Raw genomic sequence first — 18,973 nt, forward strand, 5'->3', positions numbered from 1 at the left:
GCTAAATATTGAATTCTTGGCCCTTTAAAGGAAGATGGCCCCGTAAGAAACAAGGAGGGTTCTGTGGAAAAGCATCAACCCACAGATAGCTAGGTTGAAATAATTTTTTATACTTCTGCCTTACAAAATAGAACGAATATTTAAACAGTCCGCTCAAATTGAAAGCTCTAAATGTAACCAGAAATGCATTGACATTTTTAGCTGGTGGCCACTGATCTCTGTCATTAGGATTAGGCTTTACTTTTAAGTTTACTATTTTAGGAAGGAAGTGCCTTCAGACTACTTGCGGCTGCCCTGATGTCTCCTTGTCACTTTTCTTGGAGATCCCAAAAGGACTTGTGTTTTTAAAAAGAAGAAGCAGAAGTAAAAAGGAGGTTTTGACTCTTGAAGAACCGCCATTGTGTATAATTTCTGAGAATGTTACATTTAAGAGTTTGTATAGGATGTGTTTTTTTTTTTTTTTTTTTACTGGTTGGTAATGTCTCAGTAGCAGGTTAGTTTCGCTTTATAAACTGATTTTCGTAGCTTATACTTCCTAAGTCATTGAATAGAAACTAAACTAAGCGAACTGAATGCTAATTATACTATTTGCTAGTGAAATATTTAATCCCCAGTTTTCTCTTGTCAATAAACTTCTTTCTTTTCCTTCTCCTTTTCCCCCCCTACCTTTTCTTCTTTTTCTTTTCTTTTCTTTCTTTCTTTTTTTTTTAGGACCTGGGGATAACGAAAGTGGGTCATATGAAGCGAATTCTCCAGGGAATTAAAGAGCTTGGAAGGAGCACTCCCCAGTCTGAGGTGTAATCATGCTGGTGCTATTCCTTGGAAGGGAAGTAATTGCTACTTAATCAAAGCTCTTAGAAGCAATTGTCTGTTTCTGTCCTTTTCTGCCTAGAAAAGCAAGCACCAGGGAAGCACCTCTATGGCTTGATATTTTGCTGTGGGTGAAAATTTTCATTTGAGGTATTAGAAAATATTTTTGTGCCAAATAATACATTCCACAAAGCCATTTTCTTATTGTGCAAACTTGACGTGTTCAAATATGCTCATATTAGTAAGAAGGTAGGAAGAATCCGAGACAATTGCATTGTCTGAAAGGTGGAAACGTTTACTTACGTTTGACTTTCCTTAAACCTGGTCAGATGGAATGTTCTTACTACGTGACTGCATAACAATATGTGGCTAAAACTTCTTAGGTTTCGTTATTGGAGGCATTGGCTTCTTCCTTAAAATCATTGGTTAGGAGACTAAGATATAAATTAGGTTGTGTTTTGAATGTTAGATTGGGTGTCACCTCAGATTCCTAGCATTCAGTGGTCATAGAAAATGGTTGAAACCCCTCAAATATTATGAATGAATGCAAATCTTAATGCACGACATTCCTGCCTGAATGGTCTTTCTTTTTCTTGCATGTCACATGTAATCTCGTAAAACTTAGCTTTCATGTCAGTTTTAATGGAATTTAATTTATTACTACCGAAGTACCCTTTTGTTGGTTCAAGGCACTTGTCTGTTCTTTGATGTGGGATTTTGGATAGATGCTGTATCTAAGAATTTGTGACCAGGTGTCTGTGCCATAATCAACAAATGATACACATTTTATGCAAGTCAATTTGATGTCACTCTATATCATCAACAGTAGACATGCACATGAAGAAAATCTCTGGATATTTTTATAAAATTACATGTTCTGTTGCCGAACAAAACTTATTATAGCTTCCCAAACCAAAATTCCCACATTTTGTGGGGTTTTTTTGCTTTAATTTAGTATTTATTTAATACTCTGTTAGCATTTATAATATAGTGGGCTGTTGACATCCAGGAGTTTCCCCAAGGTCTCAACTGGGATTTGTATACTGATTGGTCACCCAGACTTACCCACTAGCTGGAGTGACTACTGACACAACTTCTCAACAAGAAATTTAAATTTTTAAATTTTTTCTTAAGGGCTTTATATTATTATTATTATTATTATCTCACTTAATTCTTATATCAGGTAGATATTATTTTCCTTTTTCTAAACCACTATACTTCAGTGTAAGCTTATGAGGAGTCAACATTACAATTACCAAATCTTTGAAAGCCAAAGGCACGTGTCAAAAAGTCACAAAAATATCCTTAAACAATATTTCTTTAGACATATGTACCAAAAATTAATTATAATATTTAAAAATCTATTATATAAGAGAAGAAAACAGGGTATTGACCCAGTGGTGACAATTTTCATGAAGTAGCCTTCTAAGTAGGTGCTCAATAGATACACATACACACATATGCATATACATGTACATTCACACTTACATATGCATAATCTTGAAATATACTCATTGATATTTTCTAGACAATTATTTGCCAAATGCTTAATGAGAAATATTAGTGGGAAAGCATTTAAAATGGACATTGTCAGACATATAATTTAATTATAGCAAAGGAGTTTAAATATTTGACACTTTATTCTTATTCATAAATTGGGTATTTAACTACTAAGAAAAAAAATCACAAAATTTGGATATCTTAAAAATAAAAGCCTGATCAGTTCCTGACCAAATATGTCTGACTATATATTTTACCTGTTTAAGTTGTGAATAAATAGAAATTTTCCAAAGGGAATTATATCAAGTAGCGTGAAAGAGTCAAAAGCTACTCACTTTATATTGGAATGTTATCTACACTTTATGAAATCAAAGGGCTTCTTTTCCAGTCCCTTTATAGCCCCCATCTGCCCATCCCCTGCAAGGGGTCCTGCTTTTCCAGGCATTTCCCTGTAGAATTAAAAGACAGATGCCAGCCTCTCTTTGGAACTCAGCTATGAGATCACAGATCCCTGACCAGCTCGGCCAAAAAAAGAAAGGTAGGGGCAAAGAGGCAAGGAACTCTAGAGAAGAAGTAGCTAATATAAAAATCTTTATTGATTTCCATTCGCCCAAAATACCCCTTTGCCACTAGAAAAGATCTAAGCTATTACATGTTCAGAATTTGAGTAAGATGTAAATGATTAAATTTTTTGTTTGATGTTGGTCTTTTTACTCCTAGGTAATAACTTTTATCTGTGTTGTAACACCTCCATTAATGGACTCTTTGGTTAACTAGCATTTTCTTGCAGATGGCTTTTGGATGAGGGAAATCCTTTAAAATGACAATTTTGCTCTCTTTTTTGTTGTTAAATAAGAGCGATTTTTCCTGTATGCTTTGTCTGTGCGTGGCCGGTGTGGACCCAGGTGACCTTACTCACGTCTGTTTGCCAAGATGGCGTCCTCAGAGCCTCCTCAGGCTCCTGTCAGCGTCACAGAGGAGCAGCTTCTTAGAGTTGATGGGGCCACGAATAAAAAGTAGGAAGAGCTGCTCTCTGGAATCTGATCGCAGCTCAGGGGAGTGCAGATGGGGCCTTTGTACCTTGATCCATTCCTAAACTGAGGTGAGAAGCTTAAACCTGCTCCGGATTGCCAGCTTTAATTGCACCGTCCTGCCGCTAGGCTCTCCCACACCTGGATAATTTGGGAGGGTGAAGGGGAATCAGAGCCCAGCCGACATCCATTCCCCTACAGTCTTACTCTCCTGAGGAAGAATTTGCTTTATATATATATATTTTTTAAGATTTTTTTAAAAAAGATTTTACTTATTCATTTGACAGAGAGAGACACAGCGAGAGAGGGAACACAAGCAGGGGGAGCGGGAGAGGGAGAAGCAGGCTTCCCGCGGAGCAGGGAGCCCAGATGCAGGGCTCGATCCCAGGACCCTGGGATCACGACCTGAGCCGAAGGCAGACGCTTAACGACTGAGCCACCCAGGCACTCTTAACATTTTATTTTTCGGTAATGTCCACACCTGACGTGGGGCTTGAATTCACAACCCCAAGACCAGGAGTCCCACGCTCTGCTAACTGAGCCAGCCAGGTGCCCCAGAACTTGCATTTCAAGGAGGAAAGGGACAGGGTCAGACCTAAGTAAAATTTTAAAGTATTCCATTTTTCCCTTCAGTGTTATTCCACCTCCCTTTGTGAGTTCCCTTCCCACCTCCTGGCTTCCCATCTCCCACATGCCCAATACTGTGATGGTTGCTCAGATCCTCACTGCCATGTGTGACCCTTTCTTCAGCAACTCTCCCACCGCAAAAGGACTCCTTTCACCTCTCCCTACTTAAGTGCCCATTATGGGTCATCTAAGCAAAGTGTTAGGAAGAAAACAATTTAAAGAAACTAATTTGAGGGGCTCCTGGGTGGCTCAGTCATTGGGCCTCTGCCTTCGGCTTGGGTCGTGATCCTGGGATTCTGGGATCGAGCCACACATCGGGCTCCCTGCTTGGCAGGAGACTGGCTTCTCCCTCTCCCTCTCCTCCTGCTTGTGTTCCCTCTCTCGCTGTGTCCCTCTCTGTCAAATAAATAAAATCTTTTAAAAAAAAACTAATTTTACAGTTTGCATTGTATAAAAGGAAACCTGCTAATCTAAATAAACTGGTGAGTTAGATACTTTGGGGACTGTGATATAGATTGCTCTGGCTGAGAAGATATGACCTGTGAATGTCTAGACCCATGCTGTCCAATATTGTAGGGACTAGCCACATGTGGCTATTTAAATTTACATTGATCTAATTAGAAAGTTTCTCAAGTGCACTAGCCACATTCCAAGTGCTCAGTAACTATAGTAGATGGTACAGATGTTGAACATTTCCATCATTGCAAAAATTCTACTGGACAGCACTGGTCTAGATCATCGCTTCTCAAATGTGGTCCACGGACCAGCAGCATCTGTACCACCTGGGAGCTTATAGAAATGCGGAATCTCAGGTCCACTCCAAACCTACCAAATCTCAATCTTCCTTTTAAACAAGATTTGTCAGTGATCAGCACTGGCCTAGTCACTTTTCATCCCTCCCAGCTATTAGGGATTCAAGTTCTTCAAAAAGCCCTCAGAATATTCCCTTATTCCCCAACCCACTACTTCCTAGAAATCCCAGAAATGAGCTTTAACTCACTCATCATCCTCACTGAGTTTTCTTCTCAATGCTTATTCCTGATTCTGGTTCTAGATAAACCCTGCCTACTCAGGGGTTATATTTTGGTAGCTAAGATAAAACAGGAGATTGGCTGACCAACATAGCTGGCCTTTTTCCAGCTCCCCACATCACATCTAAGTCACTAACAATCCACATTTGCTCAGTTTCTTGCTCACATGGCATTCTTATTTGTTCACAACTTAAGTCACAGGGAACATTTCAGAAGACTATGTACTGAGATAAGTAAAGACGGGGTCAGTCTCCTACAACTTGTACATTTCACTTTCTCTTATCACTAGATTATCTTGTTGACATAGTTCATGCCTGAGGATACAAACAGCACACGCACATGAAATGAATCGCTAGGCATGGGAAAAAAAAGACAGAAGCAAAATGACTCCAAGTAAACTGAATGTGTCATTAAAACCCCCAAAGAAGGCATGTTTTGCTGGACTTCGTTTTTCTTATTATGCCAACTTATCTTGATTTTTCAGAGACTTAATAATTGCTTAAAGTAGTGCCTGCAAAGTATCATAGTTTTGATCCTTAAAATACAAATTATTTAATTCTATAATATGATCTTTCCCAATGATTTATTGTCAATACTTAATCATTTTTACATACTGATATCATTTACCAGACATTACTGCCTAGAGATTCTTTAGCTAATTTTAAGGAATAAAGAGGGCACTATTTTAGTCCTAAGAGAAGTTATTTTTAACAGGATTTGAGAAAGAAAATATTCATGCAAAGCTATGACTTAGAAAATTACAGTGGAAACCTCTATACACATCATTTCTGAAGTAAATTATCTATTTAGTCCAACACAATGGACTTTCATGTTATACAGATGCGAATTCTTCAAGGATATAGTTTTTCACTAAGCTCCATAAACATTACATCTCTCAGCCTGACGTTTAGGATCTCCCCTGCCCTCTCCCCACAGAATGAACTCATCCTGCATTTTTCAGATGCAAGTTGGGTAAAACAATGGGTTCAGAGTTTGATAATAATACAAGTGGCAGTTTTAAAACACCAAGTTTTTAAAATCAGTTGGAAAGAGTGAACAGTGAAGATTCTTCAAATACTAACTATTGGTCAATGGAATAACCTTCCTGGCGGTTCTCATGGTGCTTGGCAGCCATGCGTCTCCCTCTTTGGCTTGCCCTTGCCGAGAGCCATGGGGCCTGGGACTTGTTTGTCTCTGCTAGGCATCTCCCCTTGACTTTTGTGCAGTGATCTCTGTGTCAGATGGTAATATGATGCCTTTGCAGTAGGATGCCTTCCTAAAGAAACAACCAAAACTTTAAAAAGGCAATGATTATTAGTTTTTTAATACCCAAGGCATTCTTTACCTTTATTATTGCTTCTTCTTACTAATGTCTCCAAATTTCGTTTAGAGACATGTCTGTTAGCAGAAAAACTATGAAGGTTTATCATTACAGAGAACAGAGAGATAAAAGACAGCTGGACTGTACCTATTTGTATGCTTCTTTCCATTACTTTCAGGAAAATAAGTTTAACAGTAACTGAAACTGCACTAAACTCAGTAACAATGTTTAAGATAAAAACCTATATTACTACTGTAGATGAACAGACTGATTCCCCTTATGTAACTAAGATATTCTATTTACACATATTTATATCTTCTCTCTTAATTTTTGATGCACATCCAAGCTTAAGTTGGAAAAACAGAAACCAAGCCACTACTTAAAAGCTAGAAAAGTTCACATAAAACATTTCATTTTAGCTACAAGTTATTCATTGCATAGGACTTTATAAATAGTCTGGGTATTTCATAGGAACTGCATTTCAAGAGTAAATTTACCATAACTAAAAGAACATAGGGATACTTTTAAAATGCATTAAGATAAGTTCCATATTCAGTTGATGATGCCGTTGAAGTAGGATAATGCAGTTACATAAACAAGCTGAAGAGAAAAAAGAATATATTTTGTGGTCCTTACTGTTTGCACTATTGTTTACCACAGCTTAGCCATATCTATTTGTATATTCTAAGTATTAAGCTGATATGTAGCTAAGATTTCTTACAGTTCTGGTAACTGGTAACTAGTGCTGTGAAAGATTTTGGTATTGTAACCGTCCCAGTTTTGTGAGTTATATATTGTATATTGAAGATGACTAATAAATTGGAGTAATATATTTATCTAGAGCTGGGGAAATATGATAATTATTTTCAGATCTTCAAGTAAGTTGTATGGAATTTGTTTCTTCCTCTCAAGTGAGATAAAAGTCTCACTTTTATGTTAAAATGTCTATTTATACAACAGGTTTCTCCTTTTACTGGTTTTATTAATTTTCATATTAAAATTTTTCTTATCTTTTGATACCAAAATAATTATCATGCTGGTTATTCAAACTGCCAAGACGTATTTTAGTTTGCAGGAATTTTGGCAGACAAAATATTTAATAACAAACCAGCTTTGTATATTTTATGGCTTCGGGGGCAAGAATTTTACCTTTGAATCTCTATGCGAGGCAGTGCTGATATTAACAAAGTCAATGATAAGACAGTATTACTTGTGATCATCAGTAGAAGGTTTTCTCAAGTTGTATAAATCAGTGCATTTATTTATTATGTTGTGAAATTTAATCTTTATACAAAATGCATATTCTAGCTCTTTGTTACTGCTGTTGCTTAGAGTGTAATAGGTCTGTTAATGATTTACTTATGTACTTGAAGTACTCATTTCTGTCAAACAGATGCCCAATTTTTTTCCTTGTTAAAAAAATGGTATCTTTTTTACCATCATCGATAACTAAATAGTAATAGGGATTTGTTAAAAAGTAACTTGCATATTTAAAATAAATATGGAAAAAGGCATAAAGCCAAAATGAAATTACCAATATTAAGAATTTAATGTAACCAAGGGATTCACTGTGCTGTATTTTCTCAATATATATTTTATCTTCAAGTCAGAACATCTTTTCTATGATAAACTTTGTTTTTCTTGTAAAAGAGATCTCAGCGATTGTATGCCATTATAACACTCAACTGACCACTGAGATTCTTGAACCCAAAAAATTTCACCGACTTCTAGGGGCCAGCTGTAGATTCCAGGGCGTGTATTTTTAACGCATGTTTGGCCTACTTTACAAATAGTAACCTTGATGGATAACGCTTTATTTGTTTCTGTCAATTAAGTCAGTGGGATTTTAATCGAGTTTTGAGTTACTTTTGTTTAAAAAAGTATTCTTTGTTCAACTCTTAAAAAAATAGAAATTTAGAACATAATGGCATAACCTACCACAGAGAATAGAATTATGTGTTTTTGAGGAAGGAAAAAAAAATGTCCTGACAATATGAGGCAATGTTGTACACCAAAGAACCCAATTTAACAAGCCCTAAATTCAACCATTGTATTGTTTTACAGTGTGAACAATAGGTGAATTGTGAACTGTTTAAGAACTATAGTAGGAGATTAAGAATTAATTTACTATAACTTTAAAGAGTTTTGTGTTAATTTTACTGTTGCACAAGCAATTATTAAAGGCAAGAAATATATATGATAAACATTATATTGAAATATGGAAACATTATAAAGAAAAGGGAGCTCGAGCTGGTAATTTGGCAAAGATTTAGAAATGAATAGTATGAACATAGATATCTTCCACCTTATCTTATAGAAACGCAGTACATGTGTGAGATGTATGGTAGGCACAATACCACAAAAATCAAAAAAGTCACACTGGTCAAGTCTGAGACTGGATCCATGTGGTATCAAAATAGCCAATGAATTCAGGGAGCTCATTCTACGGTTGCAGTTTAGAAGTCAGTGAAGCAGGTAGTTTGGATGACCTCATCGTTTGTGTTTATCACATGACGCAAATGTCTATGCTTTGTCAACTTCGTGACTGACAGAGGAAGATCGAGTCAGGATTTAGCTAGTTCCTGTAGAAGAATATTTGTAAATGTGGATCAGACGGTACCATGCAGACTAAAGAGATTCTCATGAACTTGCTAAGCCTTGAGATTTGTTAGCAGCGATAGAGTTTCCTTTCATTGAAAGATTGTCAAAATTTACAATATTGTAAATAGCTGAATTACATGACTCTGGAGTTGGAAATATGGTTTAGATTTATTTGGTTCTGTAACTCACTCTGGCACTGGCTCATTGTGTCTTTTCTACAAACTGTGCATGTGTTGGTGTTTCAACTGTCCCAATGAGAAAGGACACACAATATTATCAATTCTAAGTACTTGGTAATTTTTCTTTTACAGCAGAAATTATGTAAGTGTGAATCATACTTAAATTTACCAATTCTTTCCCACTGTCATTTGATAGACAAAGAAAGACTTCCCAAAATTATAGTACGAAAACTGAAAGTCCAAACTAATATCCCTGATGTTCAGTTTGAAAGGAGAGTGAGGTTACATTAATACTCTCTGCACCAGAGTAGGTTATGGGAATTTTCATCTGTGTACTACAGGTTCATATTATTCATTCGCTCCCACTTCTAAAATCTTCAGAAATTTAGAGTAATTTTGTTTTTTCTACACTCACCCCAAACAACCATTTTATGGTAGCATATAGATACATTTTTTTTTTTTAAATTCAGATCTTCATGTCTTTTCTTAGATAAACTCCCCAAGGAGGAAAATGTCTCCTTAAATCAGTGGTTACAAAAATGAAATATGGGACTTTCTTAACTTGTTTTATCCTGTGATGTCACTTACTCTCTCTACCAAGTGAATACTGAATGTTTCCCCTGCTGTTTGATCTGAAGCTGGATCTCCAGCTTACATTCTCTGGCTGTGGAATGGTGCTCCCTCATGCAAAGTACCTTCGCAACTTTCTGTAAAGAAACTAGAGGTTGTTTTCATTGTTATCACAATGGAAATCTGAGTACAGTTAAAGGGGAAAAATTAGAATAGCCTTGTTAAAATCATTAAATATAGGTGACGGTAAGTGAATATTGACTTTTATTTTTACCTGACATTTGAATTCAGTCACTGACTGATACTTAAAAATTTTATTCCTAAACCTGGTATTTATTATGGCATACTATGATAACTTGGAGCTCCTGTTACATCCCCTCCCCCTAAAAATGTTGAAATGATGAGAGAGTGTAAGCTGCATGATAGAGGGAAAAGCCCGAATCAGAACTCGTCTGCGTGGGATTTTGATGTGTCTTAACGATACAACCTAGTTTTCAAGAAGACAGGTCTCTAAATGGTGATTCCAGAATGATTTGGTACAGGGCCAGGAAGAAATTATTTTTCTGGGTATTTACTTCTCATGATGACCTGGCATACAGATGACCCTAATATAATTCAAGTAATTATAACTTTGATTGGAACCTACGGGGTTTACAAATCTCAGTTGGGTATCAGCTTTAGTACACGTGATGAGGAGGATGGAAGAATTTTAAACTTGAGCAGCTCTTTTGTTTCCTCACCTCCTTTTACTTGGAAAAGCTATCAGAAAGCTTTTGAGAGATGACACAGTTTTCATGGCACATGACGTGATTATGTGCCTCTGCCAAACTCATAAACTAAGATATGGAACAAAACCATTGCTTAACCCCAGTCTTGGTTTTGGATTGTATAAGCAAAAGCATTTTTTTATATTAAAGTTTTCTCAGTGTTTATGCAGTTGCATACTTCATTTTTTGTCCATCTCAAAAGTTGAATTGGCATTTTATGTTCTATTTGTAATTGTAAGTAAACCGATAGTCCCCTTGCCTTAGTCAGCCCTCTCTCGGTACAGACCTTTGTGATCTTTCTCTCCCGTGCTTTCGCCACAGTTTTTCCACAACCAGTTTTCCTGCATACATTCTCTCCTACCTCTAGTTCATCTTCCACGAGGTCGGCGGAGTGGTCTTTCTAAAACACACGTTTGCGTTGTCTATCCTTTGCTAAAAATTTTTACATAAGTTCTCCTTTTTGTGGAGCAGCCTAACTCCTTAGTGTGACAGATGAGGGGCTCCCTGGCGTGGCCTCGTCCCACGCTCTTTAGCATGCTCAGCTGCCATTTCCTCTAGAGACCTTTTGTAATTCAGGATTTGGAGCTACTCCCAATTCATTGCCTTGGCATAATCACTTGCCAGAGATCTACGCTTTCAAAATTCAGTTCAGATTTAACTTTCTGTGAAGCTCTACCTGACTTTCCCAGCCAGAGTTTAGTATTTCGTCCATGCTCCATAGCATCTTGAAACTTTCTCTGTTAAAATAACATCACATTTCAATAATATATGTATGCCTGCCTTTCCCCCCCGCCCTCTGAATTTCTCTATCTTTGTAGTCTCAGTGTGGGGTTAGCATATAATAGGACTTCAATAAATGTTTTTGAAGGATTGAAGGTAATAGACCACCCGAACTTCTTTATATTTTTATACTTTCACAAATGCAAGCTTAGACTCCCGTGAGTCACACGAGGGGTGTGTATATTCATGAACAGGTAAGCACGCATGCACTCTGGGCAAGCCACCAGAGGGTGAACATCAAGGGAGAGAGATTGTTTGGAAAAGGGGAGTCATTTGTTGGCTTTAAATCAGAAATATTTACCAAATCTGAATTCTTGTTTCTTAAAAATGAGGCTTACAAAATTTTCACCTGTCGAATTCTTGTTTATAATTCACAAATATGCCCTAAAGATTACCTTTCTCCTTTGAAGACACATTCACTGTATACAATTATTGAAAACACATACATTGATCACCTACACAAAATAAGATTTAAGAAAGAATCAAAACCAATAGTGAAGGTGAAATTTTCTCAAAAGTAATAGCCAGAGATATAGACTGAATTTGTGTGATTTCAGGTCATTTGTAGCTAATGAGTATCTCATTTTTTTTATGATGCAAATGTAGGACAGCTTTTCTGTACTGTTACCACCCCTTACAGAACATAGAGACTAAAATCTAATACCTAACAGTTTGTTTTTCTTTTATGATTCTATAAAACCTTCCTACCATGTTCCCAAATCATGATAAAGGTCAACACAAAAAATTCTTCGTAATTAATAATTTCTAAAATTAAATAGTAATAAAAAATGCATGTCATTAAATTAAATGCCCTCTTTATTTTCTCACTTGAGAGACCTTTTTCTACCTGCTTTATACTTGACACTTAATTCGATGCTGGGAATACAATAAAATAGTTTGTCTTCGGAATTATTTTCTACAGCCTAAGAAATTAGGTGGACAGGTTTTAAACCAAATATTTCTCAGGTGATTTCAGAGTAGTCTTGTTCCACCCCCAAAGTTAATCAAATTCTAGGACATAAAGAATTATTCCCATTTTTATGTCCAGTTTTTATACAACCACAAATAATGTTTGACCATCACTTGCCAAGGACATCTTTCATCAATCTATAGAACCCATTTCCACAACCATATGTGGTATGTGTGGTCCAAGAGATGAATAGATTTGTCAAACAAGGGTTAAATTTCAAGTCCATTTTAGGAAGGCATATATCCCTATTAATGTCACATACACCAAAATATATGAAGTATGCATTGTAAACCCACAGCAGAGGGAAAAAATTATAAAGTTATGCTTTCTGGTATACTTCAGAGACTCCGTTTGAAGTTATGGGTTGGTATTTCCTCCTCGATTATTTTTAATGGGGAGTAAGGAGTAATAATATTTAACGGGTAGCATACTTATCTGAGCACATAGCAAATATACTACTAGTATTTGTATGCCACGGTGCACTGATATAGATGAAAGAAAACAAAAACATTTGAGTTATAAAAAAATTAACTGCTCTGAATATTTATTGATGGTTAGGCAATAGGGTTCCTTTATGGGAAGGAAAAAATTATCTTTATTGTCAGTAATTATGGAAAAAAACCTTACTTATATGTATATTTACATTTTGATAGGGGTATTTTGAAGTCATTCTTGCCCATCAATATAAAGTATCAACCATTTATTTGTTCTCTAGCAAAAGGAAATTCTTATTTTGATACAACTTTACTCTTTGTTCGATATTGTAAAAGGTCCACAAAAGAAAGAGGCTCAGAAGGCCAGGCACTTATCTCACCTTTCAATGAAGATAATCAATAATTTTGCCTCCCTACTTAACCATCATGTTGAAAACCTCACATTATAGCTCCTTTTGTCCCTTACATTTCAAGATAGTTTTAACCTAGCCTTTTGCCATATTATTTATAGTTAAGAATTTACTACATTTTGGTAGTCTGTTTTGAAACTTTTACTTGTATCGGAAAGATGCAGATCATGTCTATTTATTACACAATGGGCTCTGTTTGCTGCAGAAAAGAGTGAAACTTTTAACTGCTTAGCACACTTGCCAGTGAAATATACCTGACAGAGCAGAGGTTATAACTTTGGCTCTAATTACTTTTAATAATGGTAAGAAAATGTGTTTTGTTTGTTTACATGCTGTTTACAATGGCATAATTTTTTAAATATATACAACTGAGATATTTATTGCATACTATTTTAAAGATGTTTTATGTGTTTTCACCTTTGGAATATATTGTTACAGTTACTTATACAGATAATTTGGGTGGCTTTGTTAATGTAGCTAGTAATTTTTATGACTACTAAGTGACCAGTTTTCCGTGCCTTTTATTGTGGGATGCATGATTATGTATTTATTGTACGGAAGTCACTGAGTGTGTATTTTTGTACTTTGCTGAGAGTAATGGTTGATCTCAATTTACATGATGATGAGAGATGCCTTTCCCAAAGGGCACTGCCTTGAGATCGTCCTTCTCAAATAAAAAGAATGCGTTTGGAAAATGTGTGAAGCCTACTTTCTTTGTGGTGGGAAATCTTATTTTTTTAATTAAACTTTTTATTTTGAGATCATTGTAGATTCACATACAGTTGTACAAAAAAAATACAGAGAGAGATCATGTGTCCCTTTTACCCATTTCCTCCCCATGAAAGCATCTGGCAAACCGATAGTACAATATCACAACCAGGATGTTGACATTGACAGAGTCCAGATGCTGGACAGTTCTCTCACTCCAAAGCCACACAAGGATCCCTTGGGTTGCCCTTTATAGCCATACCTACTTCCCTCCTGCCTCTGTCCTCTCCTTAACCCTAGCAACCATTCATCTCTCTCCACTTGTCATTTTATATTAATGGAATCATACAGTATATGACTTTTTTTTTTTCACTCAGCCTAATTCCCTGGAGATTCATCCAAATTGTTGCATGGAACAATAGTTCACTTCTTTTGTTGCTGAGTAATATCCATGTGGCGGGGGAATTCTTAATGATAAAACATAATTTAATTTACCCCTATAGCACATGAGTCCTTGAAGCTCAACAATAAGCACTTGTTAACCAAGTGCATGGCAGGTGTTGTCTCCAGTGGTAATGATCTATGACTAGTGAGGAAGAAAGATCATTGTAACAGAGTGATGTGCACTGATAAAACAAAAATACACCACCAAGTATGTGGGGAGCACGGAGGAAAGGAATGTGTAGTGGAGGCTTCGGGGCACCTTCCTGAATAGGGGACATTGAGTTGGATTTTAAAGCAGTCAGCAAAGTATGTGTGTAAGGAAGGCGGAGGTGACAATCAAGGGGAGACAGCAAAATGACATGGCAGGGCCAGCTGGGTGTTGAAGTGTAAAGGTAGTACAGCAAAGGACAAGATGGAAAAGATGGAACTTGAGCAGTGAAGCCGGGGGGAACAATGCTATTGGATTTGAGCCCGGGAGAGATCAGCACCCTCTGTGGGTGGGATTGACTTGCCAAGGGCTGAGAAAGGAGAAGAGCTTGAGGTTGTAGGAAAGGTCTAGGCAAGAGGTGGTGAGGGACTCCTTTAGGGTTGTTTTCGTGGAGCCGGAAAGGAGGGAACAGATCTGAGAAAGACTACTGTGTAAACGGCCTGCCCTGGGAGACTGGCTGTGGATGAAGGAAGGAGACGGAAGGAACCCAGGTTTCTACCAACTGGAAGGGAAAGCTCCGAGGTCAAATTCGGATTCAGATATCATGGGTTTGAGATGACTGGAAGATGTCTATTAAGATACATGACAATGTTGGAGAGAGGTATGGGAAGGAAATACAGATCTGGGAGCCCTTGTCAGGTGGGTTGAAGGCACTAGAGACGATGAAGGTGTCCTAAAAGATCCTCAGGAACTCCGAATAGAGGCCCGCGGTGTGGGACTCAGACCTCGGAGGAGGGAGCACTGTCCGTCAGATGGTGCCTCTCGAAGATGGGTTCGGTGGGACCGGGTCTGGGAGTGCCAGAAGAAGAAGCTGGAGAAAAGGACCGGCCACCTCTGCCACGGAGACAGCTAGCATCCAGGTCACATCGGCAGCAACGATGAGTAAAACAGGAAGAGTGAGTCCTTCCTCCTACCTTCTGTTTCCCGCTTGGGCCCCCATTGGCAGAATGGGCAGGAAGCCAGCTGACAAATGTGGAGTGCCGTTTGCATTGTGGAGCCGCAAACCCATGGGGTATGGGGAAATACACATTCCCCATTACGCATAAATATATGTAAATACACACACACACACACCTAACATATACATATAAACATATGTATATACATTAGCAGATTTAACATAACAGCACTTATTTACATGCAATGTACTTTTTTTGTTTTGTTTTTTAAAACACCCACAGGGCATAACAACAAAGGGTATATTTGGAGCTGAGCGCTCACAGTCCAGTAAGTGGCCACCAAAGCTAATAAAGCACTCTTCTTTAAGAACAACACTCGTGGGAAGCCTGGGTGGCTCAGTGGGTTAAGCATCTGCCCTTGGCTCAAGTTATGATCCCCGAGTCCCAGGATTGAGTCCCACATGGGGCTTCCTACTCGGTGGGGAGACTTCTTCTCCTTCTTCCTCTGCCCCTCCTCCTGCTCGTGCTCTCTCTCTTGCTCACTCTCTCTCAAATGAACTGATAAAATCTTTAAAAAAAAAAAGAACAACACATCGCATTCGGTGAAAAGTGGGGCAAGAAGCTGGAGGATTCTTAGTTTGAAAAAGAGAAAATTCAGGGGTGGGGAATGGGGGGGTAGATGTGGGAGGATTAGAGGTTGGACGTAAGAACTGTCTTCAAATCTTTGAAGGACTGTCAAGAAAGATTGGGTTTGCATTCGTCCTAAATGAGAGAAGCGAGATTGACAAGAAAAACTGCAATGTCTAGAGATGCACTGAACTGTCTCAGAGAATGTGTTCCCTTTTGAGGGAAGAGTTCAAACACAGGCTGCGAGAATGTGAACTCCACTTAGGAAGAAAATGTTTTCATTAGTGTGACCCAGTGTATGGAACAGTACTCGGCACATGGTATGTGCACAATATCTATTTGTTGACTAAGTCAGAAGTAATTCAAACATCAGATCAGAAGACCAGAACACCTTGGGGTCCCTTTCAATCCTGCAATTAATTATACATAAATGAAAAATATGCAGGGTCCTAACCAAATTAGGAAACAAAGGAACCAGAGTTTAAACTCTGCAAAAGCTTGTCATCTAGCACCCCTTTCAAAGCAACCAAAATTTTATGCATCTCCATGGTGACCCTGAGGCATAGCTTGATTCTGAAGGGTTTTCTGAATCATCGTATTAAATTACTTTCACTTTAAAATGCAAATTATATTTTACTTTGTACTAATTCTTTTCAAAGAAGTAATGTGTTTTACACGACCATACTTCTTGATTCATCAGAAAGCCCATTTCTTAATCTTGGCAGCCAACGGTTTATAGTCCGTCTTGGTCCCTTTGGGCTGCTATAACAGGATGCATGGATTTTTAACAACAGACATTTATTTCTTACTGTTCTGGAGGTCAGGAAGTCCCAAGATTGGGACTGGGCACTGGGAAATTCGGTGTCTGGTGAGAGCCCACTTTCTGGCCATAGACAACCACCTTCTGTGTCCTCACTTGGCAGGAAGGACCAGAGAGCTCTCTGGTGTCTCTTATAAGAGCACTAATCCCCATTCATGAGGGCTGTTCTCTCATGACCTAGTCACCTCCAAAAGTCCCCCACCTCCTAATACCATTAGGGGTTAGGATTTCCACAAACATTCAGACCATGGCATGGTGCTAGCAAATTAGACATTTTTCTAATTTTCACCAGGAAATCTAAACACAGTATATTTTTCTGTATTATTATTATTAATTTTAGAAATAAGAGTTGTCCCAGTAGTCCAAGAATTGGAACCCCATGCCTCCTTCCCTAACTCTGGCCCTGGTGTGTGTCTCCCTCGGTCCCTGTGCCACCACTGATACGGTCACAAAATGTGGCCATCAGTGCTATGGTTGGTGACGTGCAGGAGCTAGGCTTATGGCTGGGATGTGGGTACCAACCACAAGAATGAGAGGCTGCAGATAAAAAACACTAGCATCCTAGCACTGGATAGTACCTCCTGGTTTGAGGGACTCTATGTACACTTACTCCTCATAACAACCCCATCAATTTAGTATTCAGCCCATTTGAATGTCCTCACACGCTGCATACAACTCCAGTTGGTTCTTCTAGCAATGACATTTTGGACAAATATGGACATTGAGCATTACCCTTCCTTAAAGGAGTGACACTGACTTACCAAGTAAGAAACAGCCCCAAGAAGCATAGTGAGTCAGGTAAAGCATGTTCACTGCATATCTCCCGTCCCACCCAGACCTCCCTGCCACCCACATCCATGTTGCCGTGGAAACGGAGAGAAAGTCCACAAATGAAAGCAACCTCAGATAATACAGTTTGATTTTTTTCAAATTTTTTGGCTGCTACCCACAGTAAGAAATACATATTCCCCATTACACATAAATATCTGTAAACACACACACATATATACACCTAACTTTTACATATAAACATATGTATGTACATTAGCAGATTTAACATAACAGCACTTATTTACATGCAATGTACTTTAATATTTTGTTTTGTTTTTTAAAATACTGTTCGCCACCTATTGAAATGATGTTGGAGCCCATTAATGAAAGGGTAAGCAAACTTTTTCTGTAAAGGGTCAAACAGTAAGTATTTTTCACTTTGTGAGCCATGTGGCCTCTGTCAGGTGCCCTCAAGTCTGCCCCTGTAGCGGGAAAGCATAAATGATTAACATGACTGTGTTCCAATAAAATGTTACTTACAGAAACAGACAGTAGCCCAACCCCTGCTATAATAGAGCAGAGCCCACAGTTCCAAAGTATTAAAATGCAGCTCCAGTTCAACAATTTCCAGTGCTCAGCTGACTGCCTGAGAATCATCTGGAAAGCATGTTAAACAATGTCCAGGACCTACCCCAGCCCTACAGACCTACAATCTCTGAGCGGGGGGCGGGGTACCCCTCTGAACACCCTCCCTGGGTGACTCTTACCTGCAGCCAGTTTAGGAATCACTGAGCTGATCCAACCTCTCTGTTCACCACAGCGTCCATCTAACAAAAATAAACTGAAGCTTGACAGGCCAAGTTCTGGGCTCCAAGCAATTGTCAACAAGTTTCAAGAACCCAGGCCCTGTGAAACGGGGACTCACCATGTGCAGTTAAGTTGGAAATTAATAAATCTGAAACAGGACGTAAAATTTATCTCTTGTAATTTGTGCAATACATATCCTTACAGAAATTCAACCACACTGATAACGAATTAGAGGACAGAAGCCAATGCCCATTAAACTGATAATAAGAATATTAGACATCTCAAGGCTGCTATAAAAGTCTGTTCAGCCCAAAGGCATAAATGGCTAAAAGCCCATTACTCCATGATGACAATTTTTCAACCAATAAGAAATGCTAACATGTAACACTCTAATTAGCCTAATTATAATTTGATGAGCTGTGCAATTTCAACTGGAAATCAAATTATTAAAGCACATCAGCTGATTTGAAAGTGATTCTAGCATGCTGGCAATATGTTTTACTTTTTTTTTTTTGGCCTGAAGTAATTTTTAAATTTATTTTTTAAATTTTTTTATTTTTTAAAGATTTTATTTATTTATTTGACAGACAGAACAGTGAGAGAGGGAACACAAGCAGGGGGAGTGGGAGAGGGAGAAGCAGGCTTCCCACGGAGCAGG

At 38.0% G+C, this 18,973-nt stretch overlaps 1 protein-coding gene across 10 annotated transcripts in view; it reads left to right on the forward strand.

The window, feature by feature from the left end:
• DGKH (diacylglycerol kinase eta) overlaps nucleotides 1–13,726 on the forward strand; it is a 181,750-nt gene extending 168,024 nt beyond the window's left edge. For 9 of the 10 annotated variants that reach the window (XM_027588535.2, XM_027588532.2, XM_027588536.2 and 6 more), the window contains one exon: nucleotides 712–3,670. In XM_027588535.2, coding sequence (XP_027444336.1) covers nucleotides 712–801 — 90 coding nt within the window. In that variant the 3' untranslated portion in view covers nucleotides 802–3,670. Of the gene's footprint in view, nucleotides 1–711; nucleotides 3,671–5,288 lie in introns of those variants that run through there. The other variant, XR_003519008.2, reaches the window with a different exon arrangement.
• The last annotated feature ends 5,247 nt before the right edge of the window (nucleotides 13,727–18,973 follow it).

Source organism: Zalophus californianus, chromosome 3 (genome assembly GCF_009762305.2).
Source record: "Zalophus californianus isolate mZalCal1 chromosome 3, mZalCal1.pri.v2, whole genome shotgun sequence".
Classification (NCBI taxonomy): Eukaryota; Metazoa; Chordata; class Mammalia; order Carnivora; family Otariidae; genus Zalophus; species Zalophus californianus.